General features: G+C 39.6%; 1 protein-coding gene across 2 annotated transcripts; it reads right to left on the minus strand.

Annotated features, from left to right (window-relative positions):
* Positions 1-256: 256 nt before the first annotated feature.
* dnajc21 (DnaJ heat shock protein family (Hsp40) member C21) lies at positions 257-20,755 on the minus strand. 2 transcript variants are annotated; one of them, XM_021319700.2, is made up of 12 exons: positions 20,366-20,755; positions 19,130-19,223; positions 18,914-19,037; positions 16,204-16,335; positions 13,697-14,001; positions 13,453-13,619; positions 11,239-11,332; positions 9,473-9,646; positions 7,893-7,941; positions 7,047-7,198; positions 1,017-1,098; positions 257-887 (listed from the first exon to the last, which is right to left on the minus strand). In XM_021319700.2, the coding sequence occupies exons 1-12, from the start codon at positions 20,460-20,462 to the stop codon at positions 726-728; spliced, it is 1,632 nt and encodes a 543-aa protein (XP_021175375.2). In that variant the 5' UTR covers positions 20,463-20,755; the 3' UTR covers positions 257-725. The 2 variants fall into 2 exon arrangements, with proteins under 2 accessions (XP_021175375.2, XP_021175374.2); XM_021319699.2 differs by having other exon boundaries at positions 1,017-1,101.
* Positions 20,756-21,465: the final 710 nt, after the last annotated feature.

Here is a 21,465-nt window from a genome sequence, read left to right on the forward strand (position 1 = left end):
GCGTGTATCGTTTCAGCTTCATCTTTATGCAATACCTTCATGTCGTAACCGAACAAATACTTCACAAGGCAGCCACTGTATGCATGTATAACAGGCTAGATGCTTTACTGATAGAAGGGATGATGTTTTGGGCGTGGGCTTTTAAACGCATGCTGTTAACAGGATCCCTGAACACGAAACAAGCTGATCAAAGCGCCTGGGATTGAACCTGGAGACGCAGTCAGCCGTCATTTTCACATCTGCAATTATCAACTGATTTCTTTGGCCTTTCAGCCATTTATAAACGAAGCTTTTATTATTTTACAACAACTAACCTTTTATTCAATACAGGGAGCTCAATCAATCCAATTCTGATAAGAAAAACAGATTTTTTTTTTCCAGGTTTAATTTTTTTTTTTTTTATCAAATCAGTTTAAACCAATCTTTTCTACCTTCACTCTACACGCAAGTAGTGAACAAGGATCTCCAACCTTGTCAGACAAAATATGTTAAAAGGTTTTATTTTAAACCACATCTCATCTCACTCTCGTTTACTGGACTTGCCAGATGGAGGTTTAGGGTCCTTATTTGAAACTTCTAACAGAAAATGAAAAAATACTCATATCTCCATGATGTCTGATCACAGATTAAGCAGCACAGATACAACGACGGGAACCAACATATTAGGCAATGCTTGTTGCATTTATTGCAAAGTTTGTATCGGGCCAAAGTCTTATCAGAGTGTGTTATCTGTTCTTCCTCTTCTCTTTCCTGCTCTTGCTCGTGGAGCTGTGAATGCCATTTGCAGAGAGCGCAGTAGCATGGCCGCTGGTCTTCAGATGGTCAAACAACTTGTTTCTGGTGGGAAACTCGTCGTTGCAGGTGACGCAGCGGAGGGTCACCTCCTTCTGCAACAGCAAACAGGGAAACGGCGTTTAAAATCGGAGGGAGGCCCAGAAAGAGAGACGAGAAGACACCTTCGGAGACATTTTAAAGTAAATGTAAACAGTGTGTGAGTTGTGTCTTATTGTACGTACCTCAGGAAACTGTTCAGTGTGTGATTTGCCGTTCTTTGGTTTGTCCTTTCCTCCTCCCTTTTTTCCCTTCGTCCTCTCGGAGCTGCTGAGAGAACATTTTTCGTGACAGATAAACATCTTATTTGCGGAGCGCAGACATGCTCCAGATGACAGGTCAAAGGAAACTAAGCTGAATATTATGATAAGCAAAGAGACTTCCTGGGCCTCATTCAGCATCTGATATTCAGTCTCCAGGAATTCTTGTCATAAAGAAAATAATGTGCCAAGATTACACTTGGGGGTGATTTTTCAAAATACAAAAAAAAAAATCGTAACCCTGTACTGACGTTGTTTATGCACACGGGTCCGTTTTTAGAAGCTTCAGGAAATTTTAATAGCAAAGGGTGAGACAAACGTTTACATTTTGAATCAAGTTGCAGGTACTGACTCTTCTACAAAGCGCCACAAGAGATTTTCACAACATTTGCAAACACTAAATCAGATTAAGTCAGAGTCTCAGATTCACACACAGTTTGGTGTGAAACTGATAACTTACATTTTGTCAAACTAAGAGGTATTACAGTTACAGTAAACGGAAGGAACGGTTAAGCCCCTAATCCATCAGATTTATATTCGAAATAATTTGTTTCAAAGCGGTGGTATCAGTTTTGAAATAAACTATTATTGTTCTTGTATTTTGCCAAAATAACCCCAATCACCCTAATCTTTATCTCCCTCCAAAGACTCTCTATCAGATTCAAGTCATGACTGGCTGGGCTGCTCCAAAATGTTAATATTCCTTCCAGCCGTAAGAAGCATGCTAGTAGAGCGGGGCGATGAATTTACTTAATCAATTAATCCGAATTTGCAATTTATGAAGATTCAGGTTTCGGAGAATCTGGATTTTTTTTGTTTTTGTTTTTTAAATGCACTTCTTGGACTTCCATGAGACTTTGAGCTACATCAGTCCCTAAAGGGGAAATTGTTTTGGTAATAGCATGAAGAGAATGTATTGTCAAAATGCCCTAAAAGGCACTTTAATTTATCCATTTACTTATTTTTTTAAGGTATTTTGATGCTGCACAAGTGAATTAAAGCCTGTTCTTAGATGTATACTCAAAACTATCGTATTGTATACTACCACTAGAAGCCCACAATTTGTGGTTTTTATGCAATGCAGCCCATGCCGTCTTGTTTTACAAGCATGTTTCGTAGTTTTTATTGAGTTGCACCTTGAATTCGGGTTTACTTCCAAACGAGATGGCAGAAATAAAAGCAAGTCTTTAAAAACAATTTCTGCAATTTGTTTTTATCAAATGAAAGAGAAAAAATGGATTGAGGTCATATTTCTAAGCCATGCCGCCCAGCCATACATGTTTATTTTAAATAAATTTAAACCTTATTTTAAACCTAAATCTGTTCTGGCTCTTTAAGTTGGAGACATTTATTTTATCTCAGGACTTGAGTCGGGATTGTAAAACTATTCTGTAGATTTGAAATGACTATAGTTGTGCATAAAATAAACTAAGCACACATTGATAAAACAGCTTAAAGAACCATGTCCTGCAACAATATTTTAAAGATTATGTAGCGCTGGAGACACATAGACCTTTGAACGTTTGCTAAAATATCTGACCTACGCTGTTTAAAAAGCCTTTGACACATCTTTAAATTGATCTAAAATTATCTAATATCCCACAGATTTTGCCTGAACCGTTATGATCTGAATGTTGTTTGTCAAAAGTTACAACTTCAAGGTTGTGACCTGAGGTTTTTTGTTTGAATGCCTGTAAATACAAGTCAAAGAATTTCTTTAAAGTGGATTATATTTATTCTGCTAGTTAAGAGCTCCATAAGCCTTTGGAATTACATATAATACATTAGTTATAACCCTTTAAATGAATAAATTATGTTCAGTGTGTTTGTAACCGCAAGTTGTTCTTCTCATGAACTTTGGCCGGCTTCCCTGCCCCTGCTGGGCAGAAGCTTTCCCACACTATTATGCTGCCACCACCATAGGGGATGGTTTGTTCAGGGGGATATGCAGCGTTAGTTTTCCATAAACCCATCTATTATCTTCCACTTATCTAACATTAGGTCACAGACTTAACGAGTCCATAAGGAACACTCTCCAGTTCACTGGGGGAGATATTGTCCCTCCAGCAAGTTGTGGGTCTGTTTTGTCGTCTGGTCTCAGTGAAAGGTTAAAATTACTGTAATGCCATATTCCCCCTCCATTTATCTCTTTTATCATGGCAAATCTTTCAAAGCAACGCTTGTTCAATCTTTTTTCTAATTATACTGAGATATTCATGAACTTTTAACATGCTACATTTCATGTTATCAATATGTTTTAGCATCGGAAAAAGGGGGCCCACTATAAGACTATAATAAAAAATTTGATTTGCACAATTAATAAAATCAGGAGCTATTTTTAAATGGACAAAAGTAATCGGAATTAAAGGGCCGATCGGAATAAAAAGGCATCACGTAAACAAGCCAGTCAGAATGTGATGGTTGGATTAAGCCCAATCAGAATGAAATTGTGATCCGAATGAGAGGGGTGGTATCATTTATGCCGATTGATAATCCGATCAAGGTGCATATAAACGCTTGTCAGGATCAAGTTATTCTTAATGTGGCAAATTGACCCGACTGCGCATGTGTGCCCGACGTAAACGTGACGTATTTCCACGTTGGTGAGAAGTGGAAATATGGCTGGAAGAAAAACTGTCGGTTCTCCCGATAAAATCATTCTGTTGGAAAAAATAAAAAAGAGCTCAAAATTATTGCTTCATCAGTAACGATTCAACCGTAACTAGAACCTCACGCAAGTCCAGCCTGGGCGCTCAGAAGACAAACAAAGTTAAATAATACTTAGGGCTGGGCAACGATTAAAATATTTAATCGCGATTAATCGCACTGATTAATCGCGATTAATCGCGATTAATCGCATTGTATTTACAAACTCCAAGAATGAATTCAAAAGTAGTGTAAAGAGCACTTTTATTTTAATGTTCTGCTGCCATATGAACAAAAGTGTTGTAACATTTGTAGCACTTATCAGTAACACATATTTAGTGTAAAGCTCAACTTAAACATGTAAAACAAAAGATAGCAATAATAATAAATTAAAGCTTATTGCCACTGACAGGGAATTCTCTTTATGGGGAAAAAATCTACCAAAAACAGGCAATTTCTGAGGTAACAGCAGGGAGCAGCATTACCATTTTATGTTCAATACCAAAGTTTAACTTGGCAGTGGTTCCAACTAACTTGTTTCTGTCATATTCCATGCTGGAAGAACTTTAAACTGAAATGCTTGCTAACTCGATATGCTTGCGTTTATTTGACGTTGACACGCGGTTTTTTGTTGTTGCTTTCTCGCGCGCATATAGTGAATGGCAGGGGGAAAACAGGCAAAAATACATGGATACTTTGAAACGAGAAGCGACTTCACCGACGGCGTCGATGCAGACCCCCCCGCTCCGCTCCGCACAAAACTTGTTCCGGCCGCCAACTCACCGCCTCGCCTAAGCTCGCTCGCGGTACCTGCGGGAAACACCGCCTTCCGCATGTCAGCTGTGTTTTTTTCCGGCCAGCACCTTTCTTCCTCTTTGAATCTGAGGCTGGGCTGACAGCGAGGTTATTGGCGCATTATCGCCACCTACCGTTCTGATTCAAACCCCTACACCGCAGCAACAGACCTTCACAAAATAAAAGCATGTGACCAACATGCGTTAACGCGCGTTAAAGAAAATATCGCCGTTAATAGTCTAATGAGTTAACGCGAAATTAACGCGTTAACTTGCCCAGCCCTAATAATACTGCTTTGTTTACTTTTTTTTTTTTTTAGACAATTAATAAAATCATTACACAACAGCAAAACCACTTGGAAATGGTCAATGCTGCTGCTGAGGAATTTTTTTAACAAGTCTGTGCCAACTAAAACATGATTTAATTGCTTTCCCATTGTTTTATTATATAGGCAGTCAAGTTTACGAGTCGTACTTGAATGCAGCACAAAAGCTAATCTTGTGAGTAAACAATGGGTGGAGTGACTCAGCTGGACACAGCACTGTTGCATGGTTGCATGTATTTAGGGTGTTTTTTTTTTCCCATGTACCAGTCTGATATTTACATTCTGCTAGACATTTAAATTCAGTGCAGACTGAGCTACGTACCTTACTGCTGTTGTAAAACGCTGACCTAAAGAGCTAGTTTGGTTCACCTTTCTCCATCCTCAACGAAGCTAAAGGAAAAACCTTAAAGCTTTTCACAACAGTTTTTTTTTTTGGAGAAATTTCCGCTCCACAGGCAGACACGCTAGCTATAAGGGAGCAGTAGCCAACTCCAACAACAGTAAATTAGCTAACCTCTAGATCGTTTAAATACAGAGCTAACTATGCACCTGGCTAATCTGGATGAATAAAGAGAAGCTCTTAGAAGGTGTATATAAAAGGGGGCATATTAAGCTTTTAAATCCTTCCTTTTCACATTTAAATCATTCAGTGCGATCTCTATAAAGTGGAACTGCAATGCTTTGGTCTGAATTCCTCGAAACTAGAGCTCCTCAAGCTCTTCTTTCGCTACTGTTCTGAGCTGCGTCTGATGTTTAGCAGCGCTGCAGCAAATATGGTGATGTAATTATTCAAAAAACACAATAGACGACAAAAAAAAACAAAAAACTGAATGGACTGAAAAATATGTCCCAAACAGAATATAACGTTATCTACGCAGAACCTGGACAGACTAAATTCTTATTTTCTTCACTCTTTGAGACTCCAAGTACACAATAAAATGTATTTAAATCCTAAAAAATAAAAAAATATTGGATATTGAATTTTGCACATGTCCCCTTTAAGAGCAGGGGCAGCCTCACTTGCTGCCATCACAAGACATCTAGCGTCCTGATGCGGGGTAGCAGTTAGGACACGGAGGCCGTGGTATCCCAAACAATATGGGACGTACCAATTGTAAAAACTTAAAGGGGACAGCAGACTTCAGTGACGCCTAACAGTGTTGCACTTCCTACTCTGCCCTGTAGTGGAGCAGAACGCAGTTCAGCAATTTATTTCCACCCATTATAGTTCTGCATGAGTTCATGTGATGCTGAGCTTAAAGGGCTTTACCAAACATTTTCAGAGCAGTAGACAGACCACTACACTCTTTACATTTACTGCAAAAAGAGTCCTAATATTAAGTAAGATTTTCTTGAAATGAATGTATTTACCCTTGATTTGAGCAGGTAAATAAGATTATTTGCCTATTTTACCCCTAAAATTAGATAATTAGATATACTGCACTTGAAATAAGATGATGGATATGAATTGTTCCTATTCTAAGTGCTAAAATCTTATTCCATTGGCAAATAGTCTTATTTACCTACTCAAATCAAGGGTAAATACATTAATTTCAAGAAAATCTTACTTGTTTTTAATTCTATTTTTGCAGTGCCAAGTGTTTTGAAATTACAATTGCTTCTCTGAGGTCTTTTGGCTGATGTCTTTCCCCTTTTGGCATTGTTTCAACACCCAAGTACGCTGCAGGCCACCAATTGGCTTCTATTTTCTTTCTCTACCCACGCAACCTGTCCCATGTCGGTGCTCTATTTCCATACTTGAGGCTAATTAACATTTTTTTTGAGAACCATTTAACGAGTAAATAATTATATAGCCTTAAACATGTGAAATTAAATGGATATTATTCCCCTGTTTCATTTATCAGTTTTTGACAATCTTCTTTGTTTGGGGAAACTGCAGTAGCTGGCATAAAGTGTTTAGATTCTTTCTCTTGGATGTTAAATTATTGCAAATGTTGTGTTTCTTTGAGTTCTGTGAGAACTACAGTTCGTCTTTCCTATAGTCTTCCTGCTGAGCAGTACAGACAAAAGAGATGACATCCAAGACTGAATCACATCATACTGGGATATAAATAGAGACTGCTGCATGATTTGTATCATAAAGAAACAGAAAATTACCCCTTTTATTTTGGCTTTTATTTGGCTGCATATTGCAGCTGTTGCTGGCAATATGGCCCAGAGATACTGACCTTTTGACATCCACAGAAGGAAGGTCATCTTGCCTCTCAGGCTCTGGAGGATTTTCTGACTTTTCAGGGGCTGCTTCCTCACAAGTGGTCTGTGAGGGTATCTCCTCCTCCTCCTCCTGCTGCTGCTGCTGCTTACCCTCCGGAGTACTTTGCTGTGCACAAAGAGAGCATTAATGGTGAGTTTATTAAAAAACAACAACATCAGTTACCATAACTACGCAGTAGACGCACAGCATCACCATGTCACCAGGTGACTACTAACCCATCTAAGCTCTGAGTAAATGCTTAGAAGAAATCAATGCATAGATGTGCCAACGTTTTCTTCAATTGAATAAAAACAAAACTGAAGTAATTATTTTTGGGAGAGGAGCGATCAAAAGTTAGAACACAGCTTCAGTCACTTCTGCTAGAAACCACTGATCAGGCATAAAGGACTAATGTCTCAGTAGGATCTGGAAAAACAAATCCATGCGCTCCACTTATCTGGAATAAACTCCAAGAAGACTGTAAAAGTGCTGAAAGCCTGAGTTCCTTTAAATCAGGGTTAAAAACCTATTTGTGTAGAGTTGCCTTTAAATGTTAATGTTGAAGTTTGTAGTCCAAATTGTCTTATATCTTGGTCTGCTGTTACTATTTCACTTCAATGTGCTTTCCCCCCCTCTGTAATCATTTCTTTATTCTGTAAAGCTTTTTACTTTTTTCCCCCCCAATATTACTGAAAAGTGCTTGATAAATAAACTTGCCTTGTCTAACGGGACGCAGTAAGTCTGGTGAGCAACTTTCCTTCTTAAGGTTGACGCTAACAAGCTTAGCATGCATGCAGAAATAGGCAAAGAGGTTTCCCACCTGTACGACTTTTTGTTGTTTCTTTTTCCTCTTTTGCTTTTTGGACAGCCTAAGGACATGGGAAAAAAAAAAGACGTAAGTGAACTCAACAGAAAGCTCAATAATTAAAGAGAATGCTCCAACCAACATTCAGTTGTTATCTGTTGTCCGTTCTATCACACACTTTCAGCATAATACAAAAAGAGCATTCGGCTAAGGTCATCCATCCCTGGCGTTTGATAAGTGCGATGCAGGGCAGCTTGTGGACAGAGTTCATTGTCAGAGGTGTAGCTTTCTGGGCTGACATGGTGTTTTTTTCCTCAAATCATGCGTAGTGGTCGCTCAGCTGGTCAGGGAGCCACTGTTACAAATCTGTGACTTCCTTTTTACTCTGTGATGGCTCGGACTCTCTGTCACAGACATCTTGGATTTTGAAGGCATGCTCTTATGTTCCCCCATAGCCGGACTATTTCATGCAGTTTTCGGAGATGACGTATACTCTTTTCTCACATCGTTAGGAGAAAGCAAACTTCACCTGTCATACATAGCGAAGACGTTCTAGTCAGTGGTCTCCATGCAGTCGTGTTCTTTCTGCACAAACTCAGTTGTTTCTTGGTCGGTTTCACCACTTTCACTTGGGGTGTATAAGCAGCCTTGTGTACGCCCAAGGGCTGAACGATAATTCGATAACGATATATATATCGATCAATAGACGTATATCGATGATAGAAAAAGGGTCAATAAAAAGAATCAATAGAATAAAAGTTTTCCTTCCTTTGCATTGTAGCCATGTAGGTTAATATTACAGTTGTTACATCCTCCCAACCAATCACAATCAGACCCAGAACCAAGCTCCGCCCCCTTCAAAGAGTTGAGAGAGCAGGTGTTCTTGTTTTCTTTTTTTAAAAACTTGTAGTTTTGGTAAAAAAAGTTTGGTTGAATAAAAGGTTGGGTTCAGTGTTTCTGTGTTCTGTATCTAAAAACAAGTCGCTAACCAACAGCATAAAATGGTCAGGGCTGCACTTAAAATATATGTTTTGAATTTGTTGGTAATTATCGTTATCGATCAATATGATTTCTATCTTATCGATATGTTGTTTTTTGTATATCGTCCAGCCCTAGTTCGCCCTTTAAGAGTTGTGTCTGCTTTGCCCGGAGCAGTTTCCCATCTTTCAGCAAATTGTATGTGCTGCTGAAAAGTCTGATAAAATTTTATTTAGGTTGGCATGATTAAAGTCACCTAAAAAAATAAATAAATAAATTAAAAAAAAATATAAATAAATAATAAAAATATACATATATATATTTTATTATTTGATTTTTTTGATCAGTCTGGATTAACTCAGAGCCTGGAATCCCCTCACAGTGCCTGTGGCGTATTTTCTCATGGGCTTCGAGTGCAAGAAGGGTCATGGTCTGTGTGACAAAGCAGGCCAAGTTCTTCTAGAAACTCAATTTGAGGTCTTGTGTCCATCCATCCAGGTGGTTTTCTGTTCACAAACTCTGATCATAAACGTATACAACGATACAAATGCAGCACCACAATCCAGAGGAGTAGTCGCCATTTGTTCTATTGCTAACTTGTATGGGAATAGATTTACTTTTGCCTTGGCTGTTCCTCTTCCTCCACCTCCTCCTCCTCATCCTGCAGGTCATTTCCATCCTCTCCATCCTCTTTCCCGTTCAAGCAGAATAAATTGTCCTCTCCCTCCAGCTGTTGCCGTAGCAACACCACCATCTCTCGGTGCTTTTTGGACTTTTCATGGTTTTTCATGCTGCAGAGGAGAAAAAAAAAAAAGGAAGCAACGTCAAACGTCATTTGGAATGTGATTAAGAAAAGAAGGTAGAAAAATGGAAACGGGATCATTTATGGGATGTCTGTATTGAATTTGTCTTTAAAAGGTCAAGAAGAGCAAAAGGCAGAGACAAGGCTGTGGTTTTCCCTCATATAAACACAACATAAGCTGCCTCACAACAAACAGAAAAAAGATTACAACAACAAACTATTATGCACTAAAGGCGCAGTTCCACGGGCCCGCCCGTTTTGGCTCGCCGCGCCTCGGCTCCTCCCCATGCGGATTATTTTCGCCCGTTTTTGTGATTCAACCGGCTTAGAAAGGCCTGGAAGAGGAATCGCCTCCTGGTCGTCGTTTCCTCTTTTCCCGGTGTCCGAACTCCCGTCGCGGCCACAGATTTTCGTTCACAGAGTTAAAACGTAACGCTTTATATTAGATCTTTTGCCTCAGCCATGGTGGGAGCGAGGAGAACACGATAATAAAAATTGTTTTTAACTGCAGTGAAATTATTTATTTTTATAGGTTCGATGTTTGGACTTAATCCACGCCTGTCCCGGGGGAGCGAGCTTCAGACGTTTCCTCGGTTCAAGCTGCTCTAGAGCGGCTAGAGCTCCCGAAGGAAACCACTGCCTCGCTCGGGGGATTTCAGACACGTAGTTAACATTTAAAGCTTCATATTAGGTCTTTTGCCTCAGCCATGGCGGGAGCGAGGAGAACACCAGGTTTCCCCCCTAGTGTATTATAAGCTTGCCGGGCTCCCAGGCTTTGGAACTGCTGCCCGCGTCCTCACTAAGACTAAGAAAGTAGAGCACATCACCCCAGTTCTAAAGTCCTTCCACTGGCTCCCTGTATCTCAGAGAATAGACTTTAAAATACTCCTGTTAGTCTGTAAATCCCTGAATGGCTTAGCACCTAAATACATCACAGACTTGTATCAGTGTATCAACCCTCCAGACCACTCAGGTCTTCTGGCTCCAGCCTACTCTGCATACCCAGAACCAGAACCAAACATGGAGAAGCAGCATTTAGTTCCTATGCTCTGCTTATCTGGAACAAACTTCCAGAAAACTGTAAAAGTGCAGAAAGCCTGAGTTCCTTTAAATCAAGATTAAAAACACATTTGTTTAGGATTGCCTTCAACTGTTCTAGTTAACTGAATCACCACTTTTTTGTTCTATTTTCTATCTACATTTTATTCCTACTTGCTTTTATCCTGTTTTATTTTGCTATATTTTAATCATGTAAAGCACTTTGCATTGTCCTTGTACTGAATTGTGCTATATAAATAAATTTGCCTTGCCTTGCCTTAATTTGTTTTGGGGAATGAGATACAAAACAAAGTATATTGGTGCTTGTAGTTGTGATAAAATGTGAAACAGGTTAAATGGGGGTATGAACACTTTTGCACTGTCGAAGAGAATGAGAGCAGCAACTTTATCAAGGCCAGGTGGAAATATTTCTTACACCTCCAAACTATTGCATTTAAACCTGTGAAGCACTGACTTTGTGATGAATAAACTCCACTGAAGGTAAAATCAGGACAGGAGGGGGATTTCAGTGTGGAAACTCACGCTTTGTCTGATTTGAAGGATTTGTCACACGCTGGGCAATAAAGATCATCATAATAGTCGACGGTGGGGTCATCTTCATTTGGCTGCTCAGCATCTGTCAGGGCGGCACAGAAAAACACCACGGATCGACCCTTTGTTACACCCAGGTCCATTTTGGCATCGCTTTCACAGAAATGTCAATAATGCTATCAACAAATTCTTAAATGGCACATTGTAAGAACATAATCAAAAGCTGCTGGCAAACTTCAAGACAGATATAGTTGAATGAAACTCGCTTACGAAAAAAATGCATTCATTCCTGTAGATTGAATTTCTCCGGTTAATAAAAAAAAAAAAAAAGACGTATTGTATAAATAAAATACCGAAAACAATGACTGCTAAGATTCATTCGTCATTTAATCCGTGTTTGCAGAAGCAGCAGCCTTGGGAGGGCTGTCTCTCGCCTCACGTATTGCTTTTATTTGAAGCATAAAGAAAGTGTTGGAGAATATTACGTCCTCTGGGACTACACAAACACGGCAATACTTTCAACTATTTGAAAGCCGTATTCAGTTATGAACATAAAGTACTTATAAAGCTGTCATCGCAATAGAATAGCTGTCTGGGATTTTTTTTTTCCTATTACACTTTAACTGTAAGCGCAATGATTGGCATGTTTGGCTGAAACCACATTGAACGTCTGTAGAGCAGAGGGTGCAGGCAGCTGCTAGCTGATTAATTGGGGGAAAATCCTAAAAACACTAATAAATTATTTAGCACAAATTAACCCAGCAAAGAAGGGGTTGAATCTTGTTGATGTGTTTAGAGAAGCTACAGAACATTTAGTGCATTAAGGTCAACCAATTCACGCCTCACCGGTATTGTTGGTGCAAACGAGGAGCATTCTCACCCAACCTGCTTCCCTTTAATACCTGTAAACAAACCAGGTGGCACCCAACCGTTTCTTTTCAGCCTCCAACTCTTTATTACTTCAGTATTGTAATAAACTGTGGAGAGAAGTAATCATAGAAATGCTAATATCACACAAGTTATTTGTACATATTGTTTACTTTTACATTTTACTCTCTCTTTTGCGTGTGGTTCTGATCCCTGTTGTGCCTGCTGACTCTCGTAAAATATAATAAATCATGTCTCCATACTCTACTGACAGGAAAAGACTGTAGAGTACGGAGCGGACATGGGAAAAAAATGGTTTCGGTTATTGAAAAGTTCTCAATGAAGTTCCAAATAGATGCGCTGTCAGTGCAGTCAATGAAAAATAAAATAAAATCAACACACCCCAGTAATTATCAGTTTTTTTTTTTAAATATTTACATTTTAATGTGTATTGTTTTTCATTTATCTTTAAAATAAAGTGTTTTAATTAAAGGCCAACACCCAGTTTTAACCTTGTTTCACTCATCAAACACTGTCATGTTGCGGGTTTATTTATTGGTCTTCCATTTTTCTTGAGGACTCAACTTGTGGTGGATTTGTTCGGAGTTGCCTGTGAAAACTCTGAAAATAGTTAAGGCTATATTCTCTGCTGGGGACAAAAGGCAAATTAGGATTTTCCACCTTGGAACCGACTGTGAAAAGCAGGAGTTTGCTGCCTAAGACCCTTCCCTGACAGACCATGGCTGAACTGGGCTCTGCTGAGAGAATTAAGGATCTCCAGGGGAAAGGCAGGGAGAACCAAGAGCAGCATCACACCTTTAAATGCAGGAATATTTAAAACAGTGTAACTTATTCTTAACTTTAAAATCTGTCACTTTTCTGTTAAAGCTTTTGTTTTGAAAACCTGTTCAGCAGTTACGTTAAAATTAATCTCCGATTTTCAAAACAAGAGTCCAAAAAAAAAAATTATGAGTCAGGCACAGATAGTCATAAACATTCTACCATCAATTTAAAGTTATGTTTCAAACTTTTTGTTGTAATACTGAAATAAGATGTTAGTTTCTACAAGCAAAAATAAAAAGAATGAAATACAAATAATAGAAAATTAGTCAAGTTATCACAGAAAATAGCGCATGGTTGCATTAGTCACCAATACTTGTCGATATGTACCAATGCAAGATTCACTCTTAGACGACGTAAACATTTGTGTTTTCAAATGTTGTATTTTAAGACAACCTGGGCCTGCTTAATGTAAAGGCATCCTCTTTTTTTTTTAATCAACTTTTACATATAGTTTATCCATTCAAAAGCCACAACACCAGCCTGTAACTTCCTTACCTCCATCTCTTTGGCTGTTTTTCTGAAACGTGTCCACATCCACCTCCTCTTCCTCACTCTCAGACGTGTCTCCGAACTCCTCTCCGTACTGAGCTTCAATCTGCTGCAGCTCCTTCTCCAGCGCAGACATGGCGGCCCAGCTCTGCTCCTTGTACTCCTCTGCCAGCCTGGGATGGAAAGCAACAACCCAGTGAATCAGAGAGAAAAAAAACGGATTTATCCGCACACTTTAATCCCAACCTACTTGGCCTGCTTGAGCTTCTGCTGCCTCCTCTGCTCCTCCATCTTCTTGGTCTTCTCAGCGTTCTGCTCCTCCAGCAGCTTCCTGTGGGCCTGCACGCGGCGGTCTCTCTTACGGACGAAGGCCACCAGCTGTCGCACGAGGTCATTGCGCTCCTTCCGAGCCTTTTCCCTCGTCTTCTTGTTCTCCTTCTCCATGGCCCTTTTCTCCCAGCGGTTGGAGGCCTGCCTCGTATCGTATTCCTCCTTCCAGGCGAAGTTTTTGCGGGTGCAGAAGCTCTGCCAGTGGGCGTAAAACACATGAACTACCTGTAATAAGGAGAAGGGACGGTTAAAAACACGAACCGGATGCTATTAAAATGGCTTATTCTCACAAACTAGCGCATCACACGTTTATTCTTTTTCTGTGCAGACTTGAATGTTTCCGTGTCTCCAAAACACCCTGAAACCCAGACTCCATGATATTTATGGTGCCACCAAAAGGTACATCATATTGCCAAAAGTATTCACTCACCTTGACTCGCATATGAACTAAAGTGACATCCCATATCTAATCCACAGGGTTCAATGTGACGTTAGTCCCCGCCTGTGCAGCTTTTATAGCTTCAACTCTTCTGGGAAGGCAGTCCACAAGTTTCTGGAGTGTTTTTGATCATTCTTCCAGAAACGCATTTGTAAGGTCAGACACCAATGTTGGACGAGAAGCTCTGGCTCTGCTCAAATCATGCAAACGGTATTCTATCGGGTAAAGTTTAAGACTCATTACAGGCCAGTATAGGTCATCTACACTAGACTCTCTCATCCATGTCTTTAACAATCTTCCTCCTCCAACAGTCAGGTTGGAGGAGGAAGGGGCCATCTTTAGAACTGTTCCAACTAGAGCTGTGCATAAAAATCGATACAAAGATTAATATCGATTTTTAAAAAAATGATTTAAAACCGATATTCTGGCTTTCAATATCGATATACCTCCCAACACCTAGGGGGCGCTATTGCAGCCTAACCTTCATCCCTAAAATCAGACGTTTGGGCACGTTTTTGGTTTCTGTGATACATTAAATGCATTCGACCAAATGCACTTTGTTTTCCTGTTAATATATCAGTGTTCAATAAATTGAACATAAATATAATATTTGGCTGGTTTTGTTGATTGAATGACTTTGAGCATTTGAAAGTAATAAATATCGATATTGGAGTCAAATCAAATCAAGGTGAGCTATATCGAGAATCGTATTGTATCGTGAGCTATGTATCGAAAATCGTATCGAATCGCCTCATCCTAGATGATACCCAGCCCTAGTTCCAACAAATTTGGCAGCATGGAAATGACCAAAATCTCTTGGTTTGCTGAAGCATTTCGGGGCCATTTTACTGTAACTAAGGGGCTAAGCCCAGGTCCTGAAACACAACCCCACAGCAACATAGTCAGAACAAGTACTAGAACCCGTTTCTGCCAAACCCAGACCTGCTCATCAGATTGCCAGAGAACACACCTCCACTGCTCTAGACGCTTTGCATTGTACTAGGTGACGTGTGGCTTTGGATGTTCCTAATCGCTTCCTCTTTGTTTTAAGACCAGTGACTGACTGATGGAATATTTAGGTGCGAGGAAGTTACACGACTGGACTTGTTGGACTAAACTCCTGAGAGCGACCCGCTACCATTCACAAATGGTAGCAGAAACAGCCTGCATGCCTGGTGCTTGGTTTTATACACCAGTGGCCATGTAAGGGCATTGGAACGCCTTACACTGCAAAAATAGAACTTAAAAACAAGTACAATTTTCTTGAGATGAATGTATTTTCCCTTGATTTGAGCAGGAAAATAAGACAATCTGCCAATGGAATAAGATTTTAGCACTTAAAATAGGAACAATTCATCTCCATCATCTTATTTCAAGTGCAGGATATCTAATTATCTTATTTTAAGGGTAAAAATACTCATTCCATTGGCAGGTAATCTTATTTACCTGCTCAAATCAAGGGTAAATACATTCATTTCAAGAAAATTTGACTTGTTTTTAGTTCTCTTTTTGCAGTGTATTTGGTGGGTCAGTGAATACCTTTGGCAATAAAGTGTAAAAGTTGTGCTTGAACAGATCAGTAGTTCTTGAAAGCCATCCAAAAGTTTTTTTCTTTTGGGGGGGGGGGGGTTGGTTTTATTAAATAAAATCAAAATTTGAAAACTGGACTTTGTATTTATCCATGCTTCTATGTTTAAATTAGTTTGACGATCTCAAACATTTCATTGTATAAAAAAAATAAAATAAAAGAAATAAATTAAAAAAAAGGAGCTGAAGAGATTTGATAGGGAGGGAATATTGAATTAATTAATTGAATTCAATGTAATTGGTAAAATACCAGACAATGTGAGTTTAAAATCTTTTTATATTGTGGTGGTAACGAAGCTCTGAAGCGCTGATTTTTGCGATGTAAATCTACCGAGAGCTCCGACGGGCGAAACCCCGGGGACAACCTGAGGGACAGACGTTTTAACATGGCTGCAGCTTACTGTATCATAATCGCTCTGAGCATCTCCAAAGGGAGGAAACCCTTCTTCCTCTTCCTCGTCGTCCATCCTGCTGTGCTCCATCTCCTCCTTAACAATGGACTCAAAAAGATTCCTGTAAACCGTGTAAAAGCCCTGGGGAGAGGAAAAAAAAAAAAACCCAGAAGGAAAAGTAAATTAGAAAATCAATGTTCTGAGAGGCACAAGGAATTTCCTTTCCCACAGTTTAATGGCACTGCCAGCCTAAACATGGGACGGCACACTCAGGGGAAGAGCTTATGTTGTTTCTGTCATGGAAACCTCACGTCACGGATGCAAATCCACTTCCCCAGTTGACAAAATAGCACCGATGTTGCAGTAGTCATTAGGCATGGGTGTGACACCGAAACTCCAAGGGTTTGACGAAATTTATCAAAACCGTTATCTCTGCTTTTAATTAGACTGCAACAAAGACTAAAAAAAAAAAATAGTCCAATATAAACATCCCTGTGTCCAGCATAAGGAAGTCAGACACTTCGGTCATGCAACGTTGAACCTTTATCCCCAAAATCTTAACAGCCCTGAACGCTCCACCTCCCCGGGGCTGTTTGTTGCCACTGCAATGGCCCTGCATGTAAGAGTGTGTGGAGAGAGTTGTGTGTGTGTTTTTCTTTAGAGTAACAGCTCGTGAGTTTCAGAAATTAATTTATATTACTTTTCTAAAATCCATAGCAATTTAAGTTTAGTCATTTACTCCAAAACTTGGCGCAAAGGTGAGACAACCAAGTTTTAAAGGTGCTTCAAAGGACCTGAATTTCCAGCTTAGCTGCTGCTGGGCTCAGCCATCAGAGGAAGAAAAGGACTGAACTCCACACAGTTGACACAAGAGAATGCTTAAAAACTCTGAATCCCAGAATGCACAGCGTTGTATTGTGACAACTGCAGCTACAGGTATGGTGCAGGTCTAACAGGCTTTCATGGAAAGTTATTGTTTTCTTTGTGCTTTGGAAGCTGAGGAGAGCAAAACATGCTAGCAAATGGTTTGAAACCCAAAACTATTAGGTTACCTGTAAGATTTAATTGATGGCTTGTTTTAAAAGTATTTCCAGTAAAGTTAAACACATGAGCATTGTGTTCGATATGTTTCAGAAGTCGGAGCTCATCTTTGGGAAGGAAGTGAAAGTTTCTACTTTCTTCACAATCGTGGCTAAATTTCCTCCATTGTCAGTCTCCCAGCCATTCTTTAGATGGACAAAACTTTACTATTCATAATAAATTGGCTTTACTATAAATAAATTAATACTTACAACTTACAAATATCAAATTTGTCCGTGTTTTCCCCCCATAACCATCCTGACTAAATACCTGAAAACAAATCCATACCTTTCTACATAATCTTTTCCTCACTATGTAGAGTCCCTGCTAGTTACAGGTCAGAAAAATATAGAATAACTCTTTATTGTCCCACAGTGGGGACTGCAGCAAGTAAGGGGAAAGTCCACAGCAGGAGAAAAAAATACGTTACAGTTGTTTAAAAAAAAGACAGTGGGACTCGCAGTTATGCTGCTAGCCATTAGTGGGAAAACAAGCCCATCATGTTTGTTTCTTCATTTTTTTTGGGTTTAAACACTAACGTTACATGACACAAACAGGGATTACATACCAAAAATATGTGCAGGTGATTTAAAGAGATACAAATGATCCAAAAGGCTACAAAATGCATCATACCTGACTCTTTCACTGCATTTGTTTTGCATGTCATCCATATTGGATATTTAATCTGGAGCTGCTTAGAGACCTCCGACTTTCCTAGTCTAGATTTTACATTAAGGAGGCATTATTGTTGCATCTCCAAATGAGATTTTGGAGAGTCCAACTTTGAGTACAAACACAATGCACCAATAATGCAGAGAACACGCAACCAATCAGAAATGTGTTGCAACCTCCTTCTAAAACGCTCTACCCCACACGTTCAAGGTGATCTCAAAATTACTACCACCCTACTTCTATAGCCACTGTGTGGGGTAAATGTCTACACAACCAGCCAATTTTTACTACGGTAGATGCAGCGGGAACAGAGAATGGGCCCCAGAAAAGTACCTGGGAAAAAAAAAAGGCCTGTCCAGGGTTATACTGGGACAGCTGAAATTAGGAGTCTATAAACAAAATGGATATATTGAATGGAGGAAGGCGCCCTCTACTGGCCCATATATTAAAAGGCAGGATTTGGGTTTTGTCGATCTGTCTAAAACCAAAACACACTCTTAAATCAAGCCCGCTACAATTTTTTTTGAAAGTGCAAATGAGAAGGAAAAAAAATGTCACAGAGAAAAACTTAAGGGGAAAAGCAGGCAATGGACATTTCAAAGGCTGTTTGGATTGATTCAGCACATTATTAGCCACAGTAGTTCATTACGCCTGTTCAGATTGTTTATCAGAATTTGTTAACTAATTGCCTCTTGATATTTTTGTAAACAAAAAAAAGCCATAAAATGGAGAATTTAGTATTCTGAGTAAAAACTGGATCCCCACATCTGCTATTCTCTTGTGACACCAGGCTATTATTACTATTACTATAGTGCATTAATCAATACAAATAGCAGTGGAGGAGCTTAATGATGCTCTTGACAAAGGATAACGAACAGCAACATTTATTCCGTCTCGCCGAAACATTTTCATCCAACTGCGTGCACAAAAACAGTATCCTTGCAGCCACTGCTACAAAGGTACATACCTTCTCGTCATCTCCATATCCAAAGTAGCAGGTGACAGTGAAGTACTGCAGTAGGTCAATGCTGTCATCTTCATAATCGCCGCTCAGGCCTCCTTTCAGCAGCGCGTCTCTGTGATTGTCATACCTGGCCCACAGGAGGAGAACAGAGCATCCATCAGTAAGTTGGAGAGCTGCTGCAGCTTACCGTCATGTAATCAGGAGGAAGGCTGAATTCACCAGGCTCTCTCCTGCGGATCGCTGAGGACGTCGTAGGCTGCTTGAATGAGCTTGAACTGCTCGGCGGCCTCCTCCGCATTCTCCAAGTTTTTATCTGCAAATACCAGAAGGAAGAGACGCTTTGATGCAACACGCTTACACAGATGTGCATTTAGATAAAAGTATTTCAACACAAGCAGTTCATCTTCTGGATAAAAATCCAACCTAACCATATGTAGAAAAAAATAATCGCCCTCTAGACCTAAAACCTTCTTTTGCTCACGCAGCAGTTAAGTACCACCATGAAGCATTTATGATAAGTGTTTTATGTCATCGTGGAGTGAATTTTGGACCACTCTTCTTTCCAAAAAGCTTTTAATTTGTGTTTGTGATGTCTGTTTGTTTGTTTATGTTATGGCGATTGTACTGAAACAACAATTTCCCTCTGGGATTATTAAAGTATTTCTGATTCTGATTAATTCACCTACAGTTGAATTTTCAAGCATGGAAATCCAGTTTAAGGACATGCAACAAAACAGCTCGGACATTGACTACTCCAACGCCAATTTAATGTTTTATTTCAGAGCCATCCCTATATGATCTTGATGGTGTGCTTTGGATCACTGTCCTGCTGCAAAGCCCACATACGCTTTAACAGTGGTTCGCGAAGTGATGTTATGACACCGTGCTTCGGGATTTTCTGGTTCAGAGCCTTATTCATGGTTTCGCTAATTGTTCATCCAGATCCGGAACAAAAAAAAAAGAAAAAAAAAACAGCCCCAGGCCTGACTGGACATTCTCATGCTGTTATATATAAACAACTATACACCAGTATGTGCTACACTTGCATGTAATAGTAATCTTGTTAATAACAACTGACCAAAAACAGGGAGAATTAAGTTGGATTTCATGTAAGAAACAGAAATAAAAAAATAAAATAATAAATGAAGGTTATATACATATTTAATTTCAGGAACTACGTTTTAAGTTTAACCATACACCGTTGGATATAAACGACTACGCTCAGAGCCGGTGCCCTCCATGTTTTGGACGTGTCCTTACGCGGACCCAGGTACGTCAAATAGCTGAATTACGTCCTCGGCATTATCACCGGGTTCTACAGGCGCCTGATAATCAACCATTCGTTGGATCCAGGGGGCTGAGGACAGGGGAAGCATCTAAAACACGCAGGACACCGGTTCTTGCCATCCACCGTCTCAGGATCACATCTGGATGCTGACATGCAACGCAGCTCACCTGGGTGCCACTTCAAGGCTAATTTCCGATAGGATTTCTTCAGATCGTCATCTCCCGCGTCCCTTTTCACCCCCAACACGTCATAGTGACACCTCATCTCTGCGGAAAGCGCCGCACTTCGGGATAAATAACACAGCAAACACTCGCGTTTACCCGCGCGAGGCTAATAATAGCATCTGGTTGAAGTTAAAACATTAGCGGTTCTTATCTAACAACGACAGTTCTGTCATATTTAAGAACATTCGATATAAAACTATGAAAACCGCTCCTTTTCACGAGCAGATAGCCTTTATATACGTTTAACTAGCGAATAATATAGCGCGTGTCCGTCTATAGCCATATAGCCGTTGGAGCTAGCTTCTTCATCTACGTCGTCGTCTTCTTCTTCGCTTGGTGAAGTAGACTGGATGAACTAATGGTGTGTTGCTGCCATCTACCGCTCGAGGTATCCAAGTCAATACTCCAAATAACCTCTACCCCGAGCCCCTCTCCTGGAGACAGTCCCGTTATTAAACAGCTTTTATCCCTCTTATTTATGTGATCTCGTCTAATTGACCTCTTTGTCATCATTTAAAAACGGAGATATTTTTTTGTCAGAGCCGATGACTTAAAAAAAAAAAAACAATAGCAAAGTTTAACAAGATAATATAACAAAAAAATACATTAAGAATAAAATTAGTTGATTTATAAACAAAATGATTTACTTTTCTATTTCGACGTTGGGTATTCTTGCAATATTTTACAGAAAAGTTCTTGCAAAGTATTTCTTCAGTCTATCACTCTTTTTCTGTCACTTTATTCGTGTCTGTCTTGTGAAGTGGCAGGGATACAGTGGAGCCCGACATTAGCCATAACCCTGCCAGAAAGGATTTTTATTTAAACAAAAAAAAAAAAAAAAATATATGATTGGAAATGAGACAGGCAATATGTCAAAAAATACTAACAGTCATAATATAATAAAAGTATGAATGATATATATTTGATGCTCAACAAGGTGGCTTTACTGCCTGCTGACTGAAACATTAGCGAGGAAGTCTATATAGACTCTGCCGTGGAAACTACAGCCAACATGTTTCACTTTTTAGTAACTTCACTGATTT

This window comes from Fundulus heteroclitus, chromosome 8 (assembly GCF_011125445.2).
Source record: "Fundulus heteroclitus isolate FHET01 chromosome 8, MU-UCD_Fhet_4.1, whole genome shotgun sequence".
Lineage (NCBI taxonomy): Eukaryota > Metazoa > Chordata > Actinopteri > Cyprinodontiformes > Fundulidae > Fundulus > Fundulus heteroclitus.

Excerpts from the sequence above, each read along its gene's own strand:
- dnajc21 (XM_021319699.2), bottom strand. The coding sequence starts at position 20,462 with ATGAGGTGTCACTATGACGTGTTGGGGGTGAAAAGGGACGCGGGAGAT. Across the intron at positions 16,336-18,913 it reads GATATGGAGATGACGAGAAG|GGCTTTTACACGGTTTACAG; the intron begins GTATGTACCTTT and ends TCCTCTCCCCAG. Across the intron at positions 14,002-16,203 it reads CTCAGAGCGATTATGATACA|GTAGTTCATGTGTTTTACGC; the intron begins GTAAGCTGCAGC and ends TCCTTATTACAG.